The 19882-nt window shown below is 37.3% G+C and overlaps 1 protein-coding gene across 13 annotated transcripts in view; it reads left to right on the plus strand.

The window, feature by feature from the left end:
- The window catches only part of cacna1c (calcium channel, voltage-dependent, L type, alpha 1C subunit), a 187927-nt gene that overhangs the window by 93424 nt on the left and 74621 nt on the right, over nt 1–19882 (plus strand). For all 13 annotated transcript variants that reach the window (XM_048156334.1, XM_048156335.1, XM_048156325.1 and 10 more), the window contains one exon: nt 564–669. In XM_048156334.1, the coding sequence (XP_048012291.1) occupies nt 564–669 (106 nt within the window). The remainder of the gene's footprint in view (nt 1–563; nt 670–19882) is intronic.

Here is a 19882-nt window from a genome sequence, read left to right on the forward strand (position 1 = left end):
TACTGATCTACAAGCATGTTTATCTAAACGGGTTAGAGGGTCTATGGCTCTGTAATTCTGAACTAACCCCAGAGAGCCATAACTCAAGGCCCAGACAGCAGATACAAGAGAAACATCCAGAAAAACAAGAACACATCTGTTTCTCCTCAGGACACGTGCCATGCGACTCAACACCCATCTCGGAGAAATCCATTCCTGTAACAAATGATGACACAGTTTGATTGCATTTCCAGCAGAACTGAAAGCCAAACAAACAATTTGGCCAGTGAAAAGAGAGAGAGGGAGGAGAGGAGAGGAGAGGAGAGGAGGAAAAGGGTGGTGGGGGGGTGAAGATCGTTGTCTTGATGAAGGCCAGGTTTTTTGACAAGCTCAGCCGTGCTATTAATGGCAAAGAAAAGAAAAAGAATTGGATTGAGAAAAAAAGACAATAGTAAATCTAGACCCTTAGACACTATCGTGCGCAATAATAAGAGTTAACATGCACTGTACTGTATGTGTGTATTCTCCTTTTGCTTGTGTATGCACCAGCTCTGATGTGATTTCTTTTAACATTGACTCCTCAGACCGTTTGAAATCATAATTTTGATGACTATTTTTGCAAACTGTGTGGCCTTAGCTGTCTACATCCCTTTCCCTGAGGATGATTCCAACGCAACCAACTCAAACCTGGTAAGCACAAAGTCAAAAATGAGTATGATGATGATGATGATTTGATAGTTATTACAATAATGGTGATCATTATTATAATGTGTTTAATTATAATGTTTGTGGTGTGCTGCTGATGGTAGTACTGATGAATATGATAATTGTATGGATGATAATAGGTGTAATGGTGATGGTTGTTACAGTATGTGATTTTGGTGATGTGGTGGTAATGTGGTGATGGTGGATATGTGACGATGATGGGAGTTAGTGGTGAAGATGATATTGGTTGTGATGGTGATGATGAATTTGATGGTTATGTGATGTGATTATGGTGATAATGTTGTGAAGTTGATAATAGTGATGCGGATATATGATGATATTGTTAGTGGTGAGGTTGAAAATCGATGTGGTTATGTGATAGTAATGATGGTGGAGATGAATATTGTGATGATGGTAGCATTTAAGATGGTGATGGTAATGGCGAGGATAATACTGATTGTGACTGGTAATGGTGGTGGTGGTGGGGATGATTATGGTTGTAATGGTAATAATGTTAATGGATGTTATGTGATAGTGCTGATAATGTGATAATTCTGATAATCTTGATGATAGTGGTGATTTCGGATATGTGATTATGGTGTTAGCGGTGAGAATGAAAATGGTTGTGATGGTAATGTAATAGTAATGATGGTGGCAATAATGATGATTTTGGCAATTATAGTAGAAATGAAGATGGTGTTGGTTGTGATGGTGGTTGATAATGGTTATGGTGGTGGTGATGTGATTGTAGTGGTGAATAATAATTGTAATTATTAATTAATTAATTAATAATTGTGATAATACTAATTTCTGATAGTCATGATATTGCTGATAGTGGTTATGTGGTGGTGATGATGATGGTGGTCATGTGATGATGGAAGTGGTGAGAATGATAATGGCAGTGACAATATGGTAATGATAGTCGTGATCAGTGTTGGGGAAAGTTGCTTTTAAAAGTAATACGCAACAATACCGCTTTACTCCTTAAAAAAGTTACTTTTGTGTTACTTTTCCTCACCTAGACTGGGGTGGTTTGTTTATTAACAACAAAAAACAAAAAATATAATTTTTTTGGCAAATGTAAAGGCCCTTGCTCTCCATAAAGCAGAAAGTATACTTCATTTTTTACGCGCACAGTCGAACGCACTGCCTTGCAATGTATACTTCATTTGACTCATGCGCATACACAGGCATTCGAAACATGCGCAGTTTTGAGCAACATCTCGCCAAAAGTTACAACCCATGTAAATATCTTTGTATTCTTTAATGCTAAAGAATGCTAATTTCTAACCTCTTCGCACAATCTGTCGCCTATGTAGGCCTCTAGTGTCGCTGTCGCATGCATTCTTGTCTATTCTGTTTATGTTTTTTTTCTATGAGTACCTTGTGAATCGACGCCCCCGGGGCACTGTTGCCACCTTGTGGATAAACTAATAAACCAAAAAAATTTAATGTGCATGTGCAATCTGCTCGTACGCTTAAAAAGCGTATATGAAATAAAATGAATAAGCCTCAGGCTAAAGGAAATGCAAATTCACACCTGTATAGGGCTGTTAAACGATTAATCACGATTAATCGCATACAAAATAAAAGTTTGAGTTTGCCTAATATATGTGGGTGTACTGTGTGTAATTATTATGTATATATAAATACAAACACATCCATGTATATATTTGAGAAATATTTACAAGTATATGTATTTATTTATATTTTTATATAATTTATATTATATATAAATAAATGTTTTTGTACATAAATAACATATTTCTCTTAAATATATACATTAATTTGTGTGTATTTATATATACATATTATTTACACACATTACTCATATACACATACACATATATTTTGCAAACTCAAACTTTTATTTTGTATGCGATTAATCGCGATTAATCGTTTGACATCCCTACACCTGTACAGTAGAGGGCGCAGCTTAAACAAACCTTTCAGCTGTGCTGCCATTCTGAATTGCAGAAAAATAGGATGCAGAAAAACTGCAACACTCTTACTTCAGCAATAAAAACAAAAAATGAAACCCACATTTTTTGTACATTTTTGCATATTAGTGTGGTTGAATTGGACTGTCGAAGGTCAGCAGCAAAGACATTGGTTAATAAAGTGAGATTAAATACATAAAGTATATTTGTGTAATTTAACATTTAATTATTACAGGTTTGCGTAAAATTCTGAGATTGAATTTCACTGTTTTTATTCATTTTGAGGAATACTGAATCTGTTTTTGTGCAAGTGAGATGAATAAATGCATGCTCAATTAGTCTAGAACTACAGTAGCCACCATGTTTACACAGCGCACACAACGCCTCTGCACCTTACTCTCAATTTCTCTCAACATGGGGACGGGAGAGGTGTCAGTCAATAAATGAGAAAACAAAGTAACTTGCGTTAATGATTTTAAAAAGTAACTCAGATTTTATTGTAATTTTAAAAGTAATGTGTTACTTTACTAGTTACTGATTAAAAGTTAATGTGTTACTTTACTAGTTACTGATTACGTAACCCAAGTTACTTCTAATGTGCTTACCCCCAACACTGGTCGTGATTATTTGATAGTGACGATGGATTGTGGTTCTGCTACTAATGATATTGTGGTTATGATGAGATATCGGGGATAGTGGTGATGATGATGATAGTAGCTGCTGTTAGTCGAATGATTAAATGGCTCTCAACTTTTGTGAGGTGCAGTTGCATTTTAGAACTTATATTGAATTTTGAAGATATTGAAGTGCAGATTGCTGAAACTAGAATAGAGTGGAGCTCTGTAATCCTGAGAACAGCCTGTGTGCTTCAATGCTCAATGTACAGTACATTCAGCTTGGATGAATGCAGAACGATGGAGTATGTGGTAATCTGGATGTTTGGCTGTGGAAAGAGTTCTCAGACTTCTCAGATATTCATGCCGTAGCTGAGTAACACTAATCCATCCTCCCATCAGCTCTGAGATCTAAAGCTACATTTCGTTCTTTACTGGGAAAATACATAATGGAAACCTACAAATGTGTGAATGAAATCATATGTCCACACTTTTGAGGGCACACAGCTCATGGCCAAGCAGTGATTGTGCTTACCTTTGCAGCAGCCTTGGTTCTGCAAAAAGTATGTTTCCCATTAATTTTCTCTATAGGCATTTTAGAAAAATGATTTGAATTAAACCAATCAGCTCGGAGATTAATCGTTTTGATGAATCACTTTCAACATTACAAACTTTTTTAAAAAGAAACTTTTAATCTAAATGTCTTTTATGAGGCAATGAACTGCACCACATGAAGCATTTGAGAATGACAAATAAAAAATAACTGTACTAAATAAATAATTTAAAATGCCCTTTGTTTATTTATTAAAAGTATAAAATACAATATATTTGAAATTTATTTTAAAATATTAAAGCATATACAAATTATATATTGTAGGCTATATAGTTTTGTTTTTAATATTTTAAGATACAAGTTGCTGGAAAGTGTAAGGAGACCCAATTACATCATTTACAATGCTTCATAGGAGTAGGCTTTTACCGACTCAATTATGTCAATTGCAATTCTTCATGGAAATGGGCTTTTACTGACTTGATTACATCATTTGCAGTGCTTAATGGGAGTGGGTTTTAACCAGGTTATCATTTCCATGGTAACATTGTCTTCTCTCATTGATGAAGCTACACTTTTTTTAATTACGAATTCAATTTAGTACAGTAAAATTCCATCAAATTGAATTTAATAATGCTTACTAATGCTTAATAATGTGTTCATATTATGAATTAATAATTTAAAATGAGTAAAAAAACAAACAAACAAACAAACAAAAAAAATAGAGCTTAATAAGACATTTTGTATAAATCTTAATGGAACTAGGGAATGGACCAGTTTATGTGATTAGTATTCAAATAAAATAAAAAAATGGTTTTCATTATTACTAGAAAATGTTTTCTTTACTAGTCTCATTTAAAATTCTTATTTCATAATATCAATAATATGTAAAGATTATTCCAATGGCTTAAACATTTTTTTGAGTGTAGCTCTCCTCGCTATTATGGGTAATGTAGTTTTTTAGTGGGAATTCAGCAATTAAACGTTCGCAATTGACTTCTTGGCTCAAAGCTGGTATGTCTGTCATTAAACGTCTATATTTACATTAAAAAATAATTTCCTAATGGAGAAAATGAGCTGGATTTTTACTTCCAGAACCCGAATGTTGCTCACTATAGGCAGGTTAAAGTGACACAAGTACAGCTTCCTTCATTTGATGCATTCAGTACACCCCTCTTCTTATGGGCTATGAACGAAATCGTTTGATGGGTAGAGGTTGTCATGGATATGGTATCCTTGGTGATGGTAAAATGCACAGCTACCGTGGTAACACAGTAACTATGCAGCCAACCTGCAAAGCAGAAGGTGCATTTACTCTGAGATAAAGAACTCTTCATTAACTATCCACTTATCTGTTGCTCCCTTCCACAGATAGTATGTTTACGTTCAACCTCACACATTTGAATAATGCCCATGTGCTACAGCAGGTCTAACACATTCATCTCAGACTTAAAGTTACTGGTCAAGCTGCGTTTGTGGCATTTGACTTTTCTAACAAGGAAGAGTCGCTTTCACACCACTTCTGTCAGCGGAATGCTGACACCTGTGGAGCAGCGTCTGACAGGAACTCATCAGCTGCCAGACAGCAAATATGAAAGGAGGCTGGTGTCAAAAACATCTTTAATTAAGAAGGAACTTCACACAGTTATTTATTAGGCTTAACAATCCAGATATCTGTTAACACTTTTCACATCTGCAAATATTTTTTTCTTGCTCCAAACTAGGGTAGTCAAAAGTACTAACTTCAGTACCAAGTCGGCACTTAAATTTAAAGAATGTGACAATAGCAGCATTTCCCCCTAGCATTTAGCGCTGTTGAGCAGATTCTTAAACACCTCTGATTGGCCATTGTGTTCACGTGCTCAACAGATATGTCTGTGATTGGCTACAATGATCAACACTTGCACAGATACACACAGGAGCATTTGAAAGCATCTGTCTATCAGCGGATCCCTAATATATATGCTGAAAGACAGATCCGCTGATCCTGCTTTCAAATGCTCCCGTGTGTATCTGTGTAAGCGCTCGGTGAAGAATATCTATTTACAACATGTTTTTGAAGAGTTGATCTTTGTAGCCAATCACAGACATATCTGTTGAGCGCTCAAACACAATGGCCAATCAGAGGTGTTTAAGAATCCACTCAAAAGTGCACAAAATGCTAGGGGGAAAATCTGGTATTGTTACATTTTTAAAATTTAAGTAACGACTTGGTACCAAAGTCGGTACTTTTGACAACCCTATTCCAAACAAGAAGCATCATTAGTAGGTACGTTGCTTGAACAAGTAATCGACTGATTGATCTTAAGAAAACCTGTATAATTGGGTTTTGGCTTACCTGACCCCGATTGGACATATTCCTTGAGGAGCGTTTATATAAGCATTTATATTCTTGTGTGCAAAAACAGCTAGATGGAGTGCAACAGAATGGAACAGAATGCAAGAGTCTCAAGACGCGTAAAAGCTGGACTATTTTTAACCTGACATGTCTTAAAAATGCAACACTCGTAGTGGGACGCTATGAAACAGTGTGAGATGTGTGACATAACAGCAAAAGACATTTGCCTTAATTTTATGCCTGTAGTGGCGTTACTTTAAAACAGAAAAAATGCAGCATTTCCAAAAGGGTTTTTTGTGAAAACTGTCTAACTGCATGCTAGTTAAAGCATCATGGCTAAAAAATATAAGAAGAAATCTATAAAAACCCATCAACTTTAATAAAACAAATATACATAACGACTAGCCAATCAACCTATCCTCATGTTGAGTATATATGTGGGTTTATGTATATTTGTCTTTAATACTTTAATTAGTTTAATTTATATGACAGCATATAATATAAATATACAGTAGCATAAAAACTGCATACATAAAAATGATAAAAGAACTAATATAAATAACGTATATATACAAACCAACACTATTAAAAAAATAAAAAAATTTATAATAGTCCACTGTAGATTCTGCACCAGAGCAAGCTTGGCAAAAAAAAAGTGCATCGTGACTGAAGGAACTATGTGTGTTGAGTAGGTATATGTTTATATTGAGTATATATATATGTGTATGAATGTGATTAAATCGAGCAGGATATGTCTGATTGGTGAGATCTGAAATAAAGGCGTTTTTATTTTTAGAGCGCTGTGAGAAAACGGCTGTCGCTGAGACTCTGGCGACTGGCCAGTTCACATTCTGCCCATTTCATCTACAAAAACATCATATTTAGAAAAGATCCATTCTCTCTTTACTGCAATACACAGCCCACACAACACATGTGCACCCGCAACAGTGAGCCTGTGCCATAAAGATGTGCCATGGTGAGTGTGTAAGAGATATCTGTGCAAGGTGTAACGTGTGTGTGTGTGTGGTAAAGGTGTGTGGAGTGAGTGGGAAAGGGTCAGAGCTCTGTGGGGATGGTGCAGTATTTTAAGACAGCTAAAAACATCACTAGTGCAGAGAGTGACCCACATACATTTCTTTCTCTCTCTCTCTCCTTCTCACTCTCTTTCCACAGTGCCCTCTACCTGCTCCATTGAGCACTGCAGCCTAGTGTAGCTTAAACCTGGCTAGAACAACGCAAGCATATCTCTGTTATGTGCTCTCTGTGACACCACAGAGATGTATGAAGTTGTGTTTCATCTGCGGTGAATGTGTGTGTGTGATAGAGAGAGAGCGAGAGAGAGAGAGAGAGAGAGAGAAAGATAAAGGAGAATGATCTTCTCTGTGATGCTGTGTCAGTGAGTTGGGGTCCGTTTCTCTCGGTGTCTCTCATCTTGCTGAATGTTCTCAGTTCTGCTGCTGCTGTCACCATGCCTACCAGGAAATTTCCACTCCACTAGATGAGGTCATTGTTAAAGAGCTCACAACTATTTCTCTCTTTCTTTTATGCCTCATCTTTTGTTTTTTTCCTGAGAGAGAGAAAAAGAGAAGGTTTGAAAAAGACTAAACCATTTGTCTGATTGTAAACCGTTCTGTTTATCTATCCATCTATCCTATCCTCCTATTTATCCATCCTTCCGTCCATCCATCCATCCATCCATGCATCCATCCATGCATCCATCCATCCATCCATCCATCCATCCATCCATCCATCCATCCATCCATCCATCCATCCATCCATCCATCCATCATATTGTACTGTGGTAATGAAAGAATGTGACATATAGAGAGGTGTCTGGGCTCTGTGTGTGTAAATATTTGAGCAGTGTCCCATCTATTTGTTCATCTTTAGCACCTGTTGTACCTTTATTGTTTGGTGATCCATGGCAAGGTCACTTGGTTGTCAAGATTAAATCCATGCACATCTTTAGTATCCTTCTTTGTTTTCTCTGGTTTCTGTTTTACATTCTCACTCCTCCATATGAGATCTTTGCTGACATTTAAAGCTGTGCATAAATCTGTCCCCGGTGTGTGTTTGTTTAGGGAAGTGGGGTTAAGCTAGCTTTCTACTAAACAAATCAGAGGTGTTTCAGTTCAAATAAGCTTTCTTGATGTCACACATCTGAATTTTTTTACCATATATGTAGATTTTACAGCAATAAATGTTAATGATTTACATTTTAGCACGAAAATAAATGTTTGGCGAAATGCAGTACTGTGTAATTTGGTTTCTGCTGTTCTGAAATCTCTCACAGTCAGTTTTTGTCTCTGGGAAGGTGTTGAAGAACAGCATAATCCCTTTTTTGTTTTTGTTTCGTTGTATAATTCCATGATATTGAGCAAATAAAATCTCTGCCTGACTCTGTCTTGTTCATTTTAAAGTGCTTATGACAAAGCTTTCCAGACTTTAGAAGATCTGAAATGCATCTCAGTCAAACATGGAGAATATTTGGATTAGAAATGCACTGGATAGTTGACAAGTTGTCTAACAACCAAATAAATGATTAGTGAGGTCCACTTTTATATCGGTGGTACTTTAAAAGTTGTTATATTTGACATATCCCTGTGGTGTGATGCCTGGACGTCCCCATCAGATAACCCACAACTAGTCGATTTCGAAAACGTGTTTTTGTACATCACAGATTTGGAAGGAAAATAATCTTCAATTTTCAGCAGAGCCAGACAGTGCATGTGTTGACGTTGTGCATTGTTGCAAGGGGGTCACACATGGCAAATGCACCAGATGTTTATTTCATGTTGCACAGAGCATGTGTGAGAGGAAGCTTGATTTATGGCAGTGTATGTGTGTGGGCTCAATTTCTTCAATAATAAGTATTTGATCTTTTGCTTCTGTGGTCGTTGTATATATCACTGGGTTCCGGTGTGTCTTATGTGGCCTCACGCTAAGTCAGGATGTTCATTTATGGTCAATTTTGGACTTGAAAGCAGGGTGTTGCTGATATTTCACAAAAAAAAAGCTGCGGAAAAAAAAAGGAAAACACAAAAAAGTCAGTGTAGTGTTGCTCCCAAATATGCTTGAATTTTAATCTCAACACGAGTGGTGTCGAGTGGAATGCTAAAATAACATTGTTATTTTAGTCAAGCAGCTGTATTAACTCAACTTCAGATGTTCCTGCTTCATATGATCTGTCGCTATGTTGATGTCAGGCTTACTGAAGATGTTCTGTGAAGTCTTGTGCATGTGTGTATATATATATATGGATGTTGGGCCATATTTTTAGATCACACAATTGCTTTATTTTAAAGCAATACATAGCTGTATAAGTTTTAAACTGTGGACGATTGCATGTTAAGGGAATATGGGTTCCGCTGTGGCCCAGGACACTACAAATGTAAGTGATGAGATCCCAAATCGTGTTGGACCCCATTTACACCTACATTCAACACTGACCATTTGTTATTCCATCACTCAAGATGGATATTAAAGTGCCCCTATTATGCTATTTTAAAGGTTCCTAATTTTGTTTTGGAGGTCTCCTACAATAGATTTACATGCATCAAATATCAAAAACACTTATTTTTTTCATAATATACATTGCACATCACCTCATTTCTCAAAGGCCCTGTTAACCCCTGGTATTAAGATGGTCGATCAGATCACAAGTGGACAAGGGAGACACATACCCGTTTACACCTGGTATTTTAATCTGTCTCTTTTGTCCACTTTCAACCACTTCTGTCCTGATTTCTTTAAAGGTAGGGTCTATGGGCAGGTAAATGTATGCTCTTTTTCAGATCTTTCGATCTAATGGACAAAATAAGCTTGCACAACTTACATATGAACGCACCCGGAGCTTTCGTTTCTGCTCTGACAACCGCAAGACTGGCCGAACATGGTGAGTGTGTGTGTTAGAAATCAGGAATGTGAGAGAACATCATGCTTGGTACCTTTTTCGTCTTCAAACCAAACTCGAGTCTTCAGCCGACAAAGTTTAAATCCCATCTGGCTAGCGCTCTTGCCTTAATATTTATGCTTTAGGTCTGTAGGCATAGAGTAGGTGGTCTTTAGTGGCTGTTCAAACACATTCGACTACATGAGTTTACATTATGAAAGCAATCCGGTCATATGCGTTTTCGACTACCTCTGGAAGTGGTCGAAAGTGGACAAGGTCAAAATGTTTCACACACTTTTACACCTGTATTTAGTGTCCACTTGTGATCCGATTGACCAAAACGTATCTTAATACCAGGTGGAAACACGGCCAAAGAGTCTGAAAACAGTTTGTTCAAAGATTCTGTCTTTCTAAACCCCTCCTTTCCACTGGCCTACTCTGCTCTGTTTGGTCAGACGGGCCAGTCCGTTGTGATTGGTCTACCACTTACAGCGTGGGTCGGAAATGAAATGCCCATTACCATACCTGAATTTCAGCTGAGGCTTCCTCAGTGCTTGATACACAGTAATATGAGTGATGCCGTCAAGTTTTTCTGTGTCAATTCCGGTGCGAGTCCTCATCCTTTTGAAGTGCATGCAAAGTGGATTCGCAGCGTTGAAAACAGCGTCTTCTCGACATATCGACAACACAAACCAAACTTTTCTAGGACTTAAAGAAACACTCCCCTTTTTTTTGAAAATAGGCTCATTTTCCAACTCCCCTAGAGTTAAACAGTTGAGTTTTACCATTTTCGAATCCATTCAGCCAATCTCCGGGTCTTAGTACACGATGTAACTACAGAAGAGTCAAGTTTTAAATAGGAAAAATATCGAAACTCTTTGGTCATTTTTTGGAGCGAGATGCTTTTGGTCTCATCAGATTCAATGAACTATGCTAAGCTAAGCTAAAAGTGGTACCGCCAGACCCGGAGATCGGCTGAATGGATTTGAAAATGTTAAAACTCGACTGTTTAACTCTAGGGGAGTTGGAAAATGAGACTATTTTCAAAAGAAGTGGAGTGTTCCTTTAACAGACTTTGAGGGCAAGTCAAAGTAGAAGTTGCTTGCGGTCAGCCAATGAAGACTATAAGCTGGCATTAACCAAATTTGTTACAATATTAGGAGGCAATTACTGTATTTGTTGTGCACATTGATCTTTAAAACTTCACTGACCTTTTACATTCACTGCATACAAAATAATATTAATATATATATATTTATATATATATATATATATATATATATATATATATATATATATATATATATAATATGGGCACTTTAAAGGAATAGTCTGGGTTAAGCTCATTTTGTAGAAGAAAAAGCAACAATCTTCTATTGTAAGTGCCTCATTGCAACCTTGTTATTTTTTTTATTAAATTAGGAAGACCAGGAACAAGTTAAAATGATTGTTTAGTAATCAACATTATACCACAAATGCTAAAGAATATTTAATCTGAAAGCTCATCCCCTCCGCTAACCCCTACCTCCCTCACCCTCATTTACCTCCTCAGAGTTATGACCCTTAAATGGGAATAAATGAATAGTAAATCATAAATGTACTTTGTGTTATGTGAGTTTCCTCTGCAGATGCATATTTAATGCCAAACACAAAGACACAGAAGCATTATGGGAGCAGTGGGAGGCATTTTATCAGCCTGAACACAGTACCGTAACAGCATGTGACTAAACGCCCACCTGCGTCAGACTGCTGTTTATTAAACATTCAGATCATATGAAATCATATTGACTGCATTGATCGACTTGTCCTGTGGCCAGTAGAACAGCTACATCATCACTGACGTGCCCGAGATCCGTTGGCATGCAACCTGGTACAGTATGTCCTAAAGAACCGAGGAAGGGAAGCGAACGCCGCCACGAACATGAGCATGTCCTACACTCGCTCACTCACTCACACAGCTCTGGGATTTCAGATTGAGGACGAGCAAGAAAAATCGCTCCCTTTCTCTCATGCCATTTCTCCTCTCTCTCCTTACCTTGACCACAGTTTGTGAAGGACACTTGGGTAGGTGTGAGGTTGTAATTCAAGCAGGTTAGTGACACATTGCTCCTCACCTCCTCTGGACTTGTCTTACACCTCTCCATCCCTCTTTCTCCTCCTCCTCCACCTCCTCCTCCTCCTCTTTCTCCTGTTGTCAGTACTCGGGGGAGGTAACCCAGTTTTTGTGGCCGGTAGCTACAAGCTGATGTTCTAATACAAACGATGGCTGAACTATGAATAATGAATCAGCTCCCACTCTTAAGAGCTCCCTCTCTCTCTCTCTCTCTCCTCACACACTAATCAAAATGAGCTCAGAATGACCTTGCGTCGTCTTCCTTGTCCTCCTCCAGTGGTGGCCTCAAGGGAAGGTAGAAAAGTCCCTCATTCTGACAGGCCTGTTGAATTTTAATCTTGTGACTTGACGTTTGGTCTTGAATCAATTCATCGGGGCAATAATGACTGGCGGCGGAGCCCTTATGAACCTGCAGCACGCCATGGTGTTCTGCGCTTCACAGCGAGCGTTTGGACTCGTAGGTCACCTCGCTGAGAGAGATTGTGATGTGTGAATACATCCTGGAGTTTGGTAGTAGAGTTTTTACTGCTTATTGGTTTCTTGGTTTCTATTTCTGTGACATCATGCTGGATAGCACCGCCCACAGTGAAATCTGATCCAAAATCCAGACTAGGGATGGGCATTTTTCCAAAATATTGTATTCGAATATTTGGGTTTGTAAAAAACAAATATTTGAATATTTGTTTATTTAAATTACGTTAAATGAGAAAGACGTTATTTTTTTATATTCATCAAGATTTTGTAACCATTTCTGAACAAGCTTACGATTAGCCAATATACACAAGCTTAAATTATCTTAAGGTTTAATTTGAGTTCAAAGCATTAAACAATATGTGCGAACAAAAAATAAAGAACAAAAGCATTTAAGCTCAAGCAGCGCGAACGGGAAAAACATTAAAGCAGACAGTGCCAGTTATCGTACAAAACGTAACGTACATAATACACTTGAGTCAGTATATGGTAATCGTGTTTATATTGTTTTACATGTTCATGTTGAGAAAAACAATAATATCCACATGCTCGGCTGAGAAAACGAGCTGCAGATGTTGCTGATTCACAATACATAACGGTATGCTAAGCTAAGCTTCTAACAGCGGCACTTTGTTTTCTGTTCGTAAATATATCTCCCTCGACGAAACTTAAAGGAAGCATATGTCTCAAAATCATTTTGCTATCAGATAAGTTATCATCTTGGCTCACTCTGGGATAACTTACAGCTGCGCTTACCTGTCGTGAATGCAGTGGTGGACAGCTGTGTTTCCTCATTTGACGGGTGTTTAGATTTCATGTGCTTTCTCATTATGGTGGTGATATTATGGTAACTCTGTTTCATTAATTCATTTGATCAAAAGTAATTCCATTGTGTAAGATCATTTTCATCCAAGTAATTCCAAACTTTGCGAGGCAGACGACATTTTGTGATGATCAAATAAAATAAACTTGTTAAACACGCTCCACAGCGCCACCCGGTGCATTTAGTTATAACTGCGAGTTTTAGTGCTTAGGATTTATCATGGATTCACTGCATTCACGGCCAGCAAAGCAACATAGTAAAATTCGAATAGTATTTTTATTTTTCGAATATTAATTACAGATCGAATATTCGACTATTTGTGCACACCCCTAATCCAGACAGCACTGTATCAAACATCAAGTTGCATTTCAGAGGATTTTCACTTTTATACAGACAACTCACATGAATAAGCTGTGACTTATTCACGATACAACACTAGCCTCGAGTACCTTATTGCTTTTATAAAATGGTTACCACACAATACAAATTTTAAAGCCAGAAATATGTATCAATGCAACTTTCATGAAGTAAACTTTTTCTAAAAGCCTTCCTTCCGCTGGAAAAATGAACAGCAACAGAAGTTAAAAACATAAAATAAAAAATACAATAAATAAAACTTAAAGGGTTAGTTCACCCAAAAATGAAAATTCTGTCATTTATTACTCACCCTCATGTCATTCCACACCCTTAAGACCTTCATTCATCTTCGGAACACAAATTAAGATATTTTTTGATGAAATCCGATGGCTCAGTGAGGCCTCTATTGAGAACAAAGTCACTGAACCTCTCAAGATCCATAAAGGTACTAAAGTTATATTTAAAACAGTTCATGTGAGTACAGTGGTTCTACCTTAATATAATAAACAAAATGATGACTTTTCAACAATATCTAGTGATGGCCGGTTTCAAAACATTGCTTCGGAGCTTTACGAATTGAATTAGTGGTTCGGAGCACCAAAGTCACGTGATTTCAGCAGTTTAGCCTTTTGATAGGAGATCCGAATCACTAATTAGAAACAAAAGATTTGTAAAGCTCAGAAGCAGTGTTTTGAAATCGGCCATCATGAAATATTGTTGAAAAGTCATTATTTAGTTTTTTTTGGCGCACAAAAAGTATTCTTGTCGCTTTATAATATTAAGGTAGAACCACTGTAGTCACATGAACTGTTTTAAATATGTTTTTAGTACCTTCATGGATCTTGAAAGGTTCGGTGGCTTTGCTCTCAATAGTGGTCTCACTGAGCCATCGGATGTCATCAAAAATATCTTAATTTGTGTTCCGAAGATGAACGAAGGTCTTACAGGTGAGGAACGACATGAGGGTGAGTAATAAATTACATTATTTTCATTTTTGGGTGAACTAACCCTTTAAAATCAGCTGAGCTAAGTGCTCTATAATCAAACTGCAATACTAGAGATGCTGTTAAGCGTCCCTCGATAGGGTGTCAGGTGTCCTTCACGCTTAATGCAGACAGCATCTGAGGACCGCTTCATGTCTTTTTATACTTTTTATATAATAGGGAATTCCATTTCATTAATCCAACCTTCCTGTTGTAGGAGTATATCAATCACTGTGACTCATGTCCAATAGCCGGATGTCCTTCCGCCTTCTCATATGCTATTTGTCATTTTTCTTATACTCTTCTCCTTCTTTGCTATAGTCTTCATCTATCTCCGCTTGTGGTTTTAAAACCTTCTCTTCACCCCGTGTGGCCTCTCGTTAACCTTTGTGGTTGCTTGCAAACATTAAGTTCATCTATTTACTTTTCTTTTGCTCTAAATCACAAAGGAAGTCAAGATCATTTGCTCATGCTATAAGTATTGCATGTACTTTACAAACACATAGCATTCAAGCATCTTTACAGTATATTCAAGCATGTATGGCATTAACTTAATAGAAAGCAAAATAATATTTCTTTGAAACAGGTAAATAGCAATATCAATGTTAAAACACAATGATGTTGGTAAACAAGTTATTTTGAAAAAATGGTGGGCCATTTGTCTTGTTACTGTGTACGTGAATTAATAATTTTGCTTTGGAGGGAATGGTACATTGTTTTCAACTATTTTGATTTCTGTGTAAATACATCAATGCTGGTTTTATACTGAATTGAAATATATGGGTAAATACATCTTTTTATTGCGACTTCTTTGAGACTTAATGAGTTTTAGTTGAAAGTAATGCTGCAGTGGTCATTGTGCGGCCTAGTTCAAAATATGTAGTAAAGCGCTCTGATTAATTTAGCTTTTAATTTTTTATAAATATATATGTTTTTAGAGCCACTTAAAGACGTGAACTCGTGCTGTATTGCCTAATTACCAATTAATTGTACAAATTAGTCATTTAGCTGACACGTTTATCCAAAAGCGACTTTCTGTGCACTAAACACAGGGCCAGTCCCCCTGGAGCAAATTGAGGTTAAGTGCTCAAGGTTACAAGGTTACATTTGAGTGTCTTTTGGTTTCTATCCCAGATCTCCAAACACTAAGATACATCACAGTAAGTATACTTGTCTTGATCTGGTGACAAGTGTATTTGCTGTAAAGTGTAGCAGTGCTGCTCAGATACATGTGTTTATTGTAAAACTCATACTGAGGCGAAATAAGAGAGCTGTTGGGCAGAATGGTTAGAAGTTGTTTGAGTGAAAGATGTGACACAGGGGTCATGTGGTTAAGTGGTTAAAGGCTTGTAGGCTTGTAACCAAAAGGTTAGTGGTCTGATTCCCACAGGGAGAGATCTAGGACTATTTCAGTATGCATGAAATACATACTACATTTGCAGAGGTTATTGAATCCTCAAATGTATCTCTATCAACTTTACCTTCCCTTTCCAGTATGATGAATGAACCAGAAGTAACATCAACCTCAAGTTTTAATCGCTCCCTTTATTTGATTGACTCATTATTCATCATTCATTTTCTGACTTTTATTTTTGGGTGGTAAATCCCTTTATTAATTTAGCTTCTGCTTTTTTTCTAATTGTAAAAATTTTAACATTTTTAGTTCACCCAAAAATGAAACTTCTGTCATATAGGTGTGGAACCGAATGAGGGTGAGTAAATGATGACAGAATTTTCATTTTGGGTCAATTATCTCTTGTCTCTTTAATCATTATTTGACTGCCAGACATTTTTATACACAAAATTGTATTAAAATCCAAAATGAGATGAAAAAATACAGCCTAAAATACTCTTGCATTGTATGTCACAACATTCTCCCTTTCTGCAACCGAATATGCCTACTTCTCTATAGTATCCAAAAAGCAGTATGTCAAATGGCAGTATTCATACTCTGTTTGAAAGGTTTATCGTTGCATACTGCGTATACAGTATGTGCTTTCTATGTGATCACCTGCACCTGTAGAATGTTCTGGATCAGTTCTCCGTGTGACTCCAGTTGAAACACAGATCATCAGTGGGCGTGTTAGCTATGTAAAAAAAAAAAAAACTTTTCAAGTTGCTAGGCAACATGATCAACACTTGTTTTTGAGGATCTTAAGAAAAAAATGAGCTTTTAATAGTAGAGACAGAGGGGAGGGTGTAAATAGTAGCAAGGCAAGAGAGAAATGGGGGGTGGGTGGGGTGGTATTTGGGGATGTGGAACAGCTGCATCCTCTCAGCCTGCCAGGGGGGCCGCCCCCCAACAGACACGCACACACACACCACCTTTGCCCCACGGCCCGAACTATAGTTAGCTGTCTGTGCGCTGCCTAGCAACCACATCCAAAGCAGAATGATGGAGGTTCAGCACGTCCCCCGTTCTATCTCGGTCCTTCTTTCTGTTTCATTTTAGTTATCTCTTCATGTTAATATGCGCGTATGATTTATACTGTAAAGTTGATTTAGGTAGAAATGAGTGAAGTGAAGTTGTGCTGCGATCTAATTGGCTATCACAACTTAAGGTCCATGCTGTCAGTGCTGTACTGAGAGTTGATTTGAGTCATGAGCTCAGAAGGGTTTGACGGCTATGAAACAGCTAAGATGTTACCTGTGTCCTTCAGTGTATGATATGTATCCCATGAATGCACTTTCATCTCGTCCATAGGTTTGTGGCATCCCTGAAGCATGACAAGATGAGATTGTATTCATATGGAAATGTCCTCTTACGCTTTACTAATGAGATATCAGCTCTCTTTCCTCCTACTCTTTTCTCTCTCTCTATCCCTTTCTCCCTCTCCAAGGTGTTATCAGTAGGTGATGTGGTTGAGTAAGATGGATCTAGTGGCTGGTGTGTGTGTGTGTGTGGTTCTCTTTGTCACACTGTCCTCTCTGCTGTCCATTCTAGTGATGTTTCTACCTAAAGCTCATCTCAATTAATAGCTCTTTTTACTTGATTTTCCAGATGGTTGTAGCATCTTGCGTAGTACTCAATTAAAAAAAAGGCAATTGACTTGATTGCATGTCATCTAAGATGCAAATATATATATATATATATATATATATATATATATATATATATATATATATGTATATATATGCATTTTTACTGTATTTTAATTAACTTCAAACACAAAAAAACAGCATCATGTCATTGATGTATACTTCTAATTTTGCCAGAGGTGAGTTTTTGTTTTGTTTTTTGTTTTCACACATTTTAAGACATAATATGTTTACATGACATGTAGATAATTCATTAAGAAATGTGTTTGTTTTACCACTTTAGTGTTTTTTTATTTTTTTTTTATTTTGCTATTTACTGTTATCTTTATTTGCCTGCTACAACAGCAAACGGTTTGTCTATTCTAGGGTTCCTGGCCTACTTTTTTTCTGAAATTTCTAAAAATGTCTCCTTTAGAAGTTTTTTTTTGACCATGAGTGAAATGCACATTTGTCTGCAGAACTAACACATCACAATATGTTTACAGAGTATACATACAGTACTAGGGTTATTGTAATTATTACCATACTCACAGTATTGTTTATGTGATCTCCAACTTAATCGCTGACTGCACTGCCTTTAATCGCATTATAAGGGTTCATGTAAACATACTGTAGCCATTGTCAGTGTATTAGTTCTTTCTGGTGGAAGTATATACACCATAAAGATGTGCTTTTATTACTTTGTGAGATCATGCATCTTAAACAGACTCAAATTTACTGTCCATATACTGTATATACTGTTGATAACTCACAATACATAACTCTTAAGCTGTCCTGTTACTTTTATCACTTACTATGAATGTAATTCACAATATAAACACATACTCGCAATGTAGTTAAGTCTAGACCACTTTATGTTTTCTCTTTAACACACACACACACACACACACACACACACACTCACACACACACACACACACCTCTGTATTATGCAGAGATGAATCTGTGTGTAAAATACTGCTGAGAGGGGCATCCTTACCTAGTACTGTTATGTTGAACTATTATTATACTATATGTTGAGCAAGGCATTAATCAAGCACTGTCCTTAAAGAACAAACACATCTGACTGCAGAAATCACACCATCCTTGAGAGCAGCACAGAAAGAAACAAACAAAGCATGATCACTATTAGCTGTGGGAGCATTGCTGAACTAAAATCTGTTTATTTCTTCTTGCCATGTTTCTCTGAGCCGGCAGGCAGGTCAGATTTGAAAGTTGAAAAAGGTCACAATTATGCTCTGGAGTGTCTAAACGCAGTTTAATGCAATATAAATATGCCATAGGCATCACACTGAAGTTACTATGGAGGTGTGTGTAGATTGGAGTTAGTGAATCAGATTAAACTTGATAATCTGTGATTCACATCAGCTGTCTTTCATTACAGTGAAGTCTCAAATACTCTCTCTCACACACAAACACACACACACAAAATCCTACCTAAAATGACACCAAAGACACATGATACCTTGCTGACATCAGGACACAAATGATTGAATAAGAGCATGAGGAGACACACATTTGCTAACTGTGTGTGTGTGTGTGTGTTTAAGCTGGATAAAGCATCAGGCTGATTGATTAGTGTTTTCCAGACAGATGAACTCTAAGCCTTGGACACACACATAACACATACATTCCCCATAGCCTCTCAATCCCTCTATCTCTCTGAGTTCCTTGCACAATCTTTTGTTCATCACCCTCCTCAAGATGGCTGAAGAGGAAATTGAGTGAAATTCTATTTAGCGCACTGTAATTTCCTCTCAGATCAATATTATGCTGGACTTTTGTTATCAAGTCAAACCTCTTACTTCCCATTCAAACTCGGAAACTTCAGTTGCAAGGATGTTGTTACATGGTTGCTAGGCTGTTGCTAGGTAGTTACTAGGGTGTTCTGGCCAGTTGCTGGTTGGTTGCTTACCGGCCCATCCCTAAAGGCCAATTCACACCGCACTGACGGACGTCGACAAATGCGGACAATCACCAGGTTACAGTACATCACTTCTGACAAGCGCCAATTCAACATGTCCAGTCGGCGAAAACAAGCTTTGACAGACGGCAACAGACTCCGACAAGGGTAACAC

This window comes from Megalobrama amblycephala, linkage group LG14 (genome assembly GCF_018812025.1).
Source record: "Megalobrama amblycephala isolate DHTTF-2021 linkage group LG14, ASM1881202v1, whole genome shotgun sequence".
NCBI classification, from domain to species: domain Eukaryota; kingdom Metazoa; phylum Chordata; class Actinopteri; order Cypriniformes; family Xenocyprididae; genus Megalobrama; species Megalobrama amblycephala.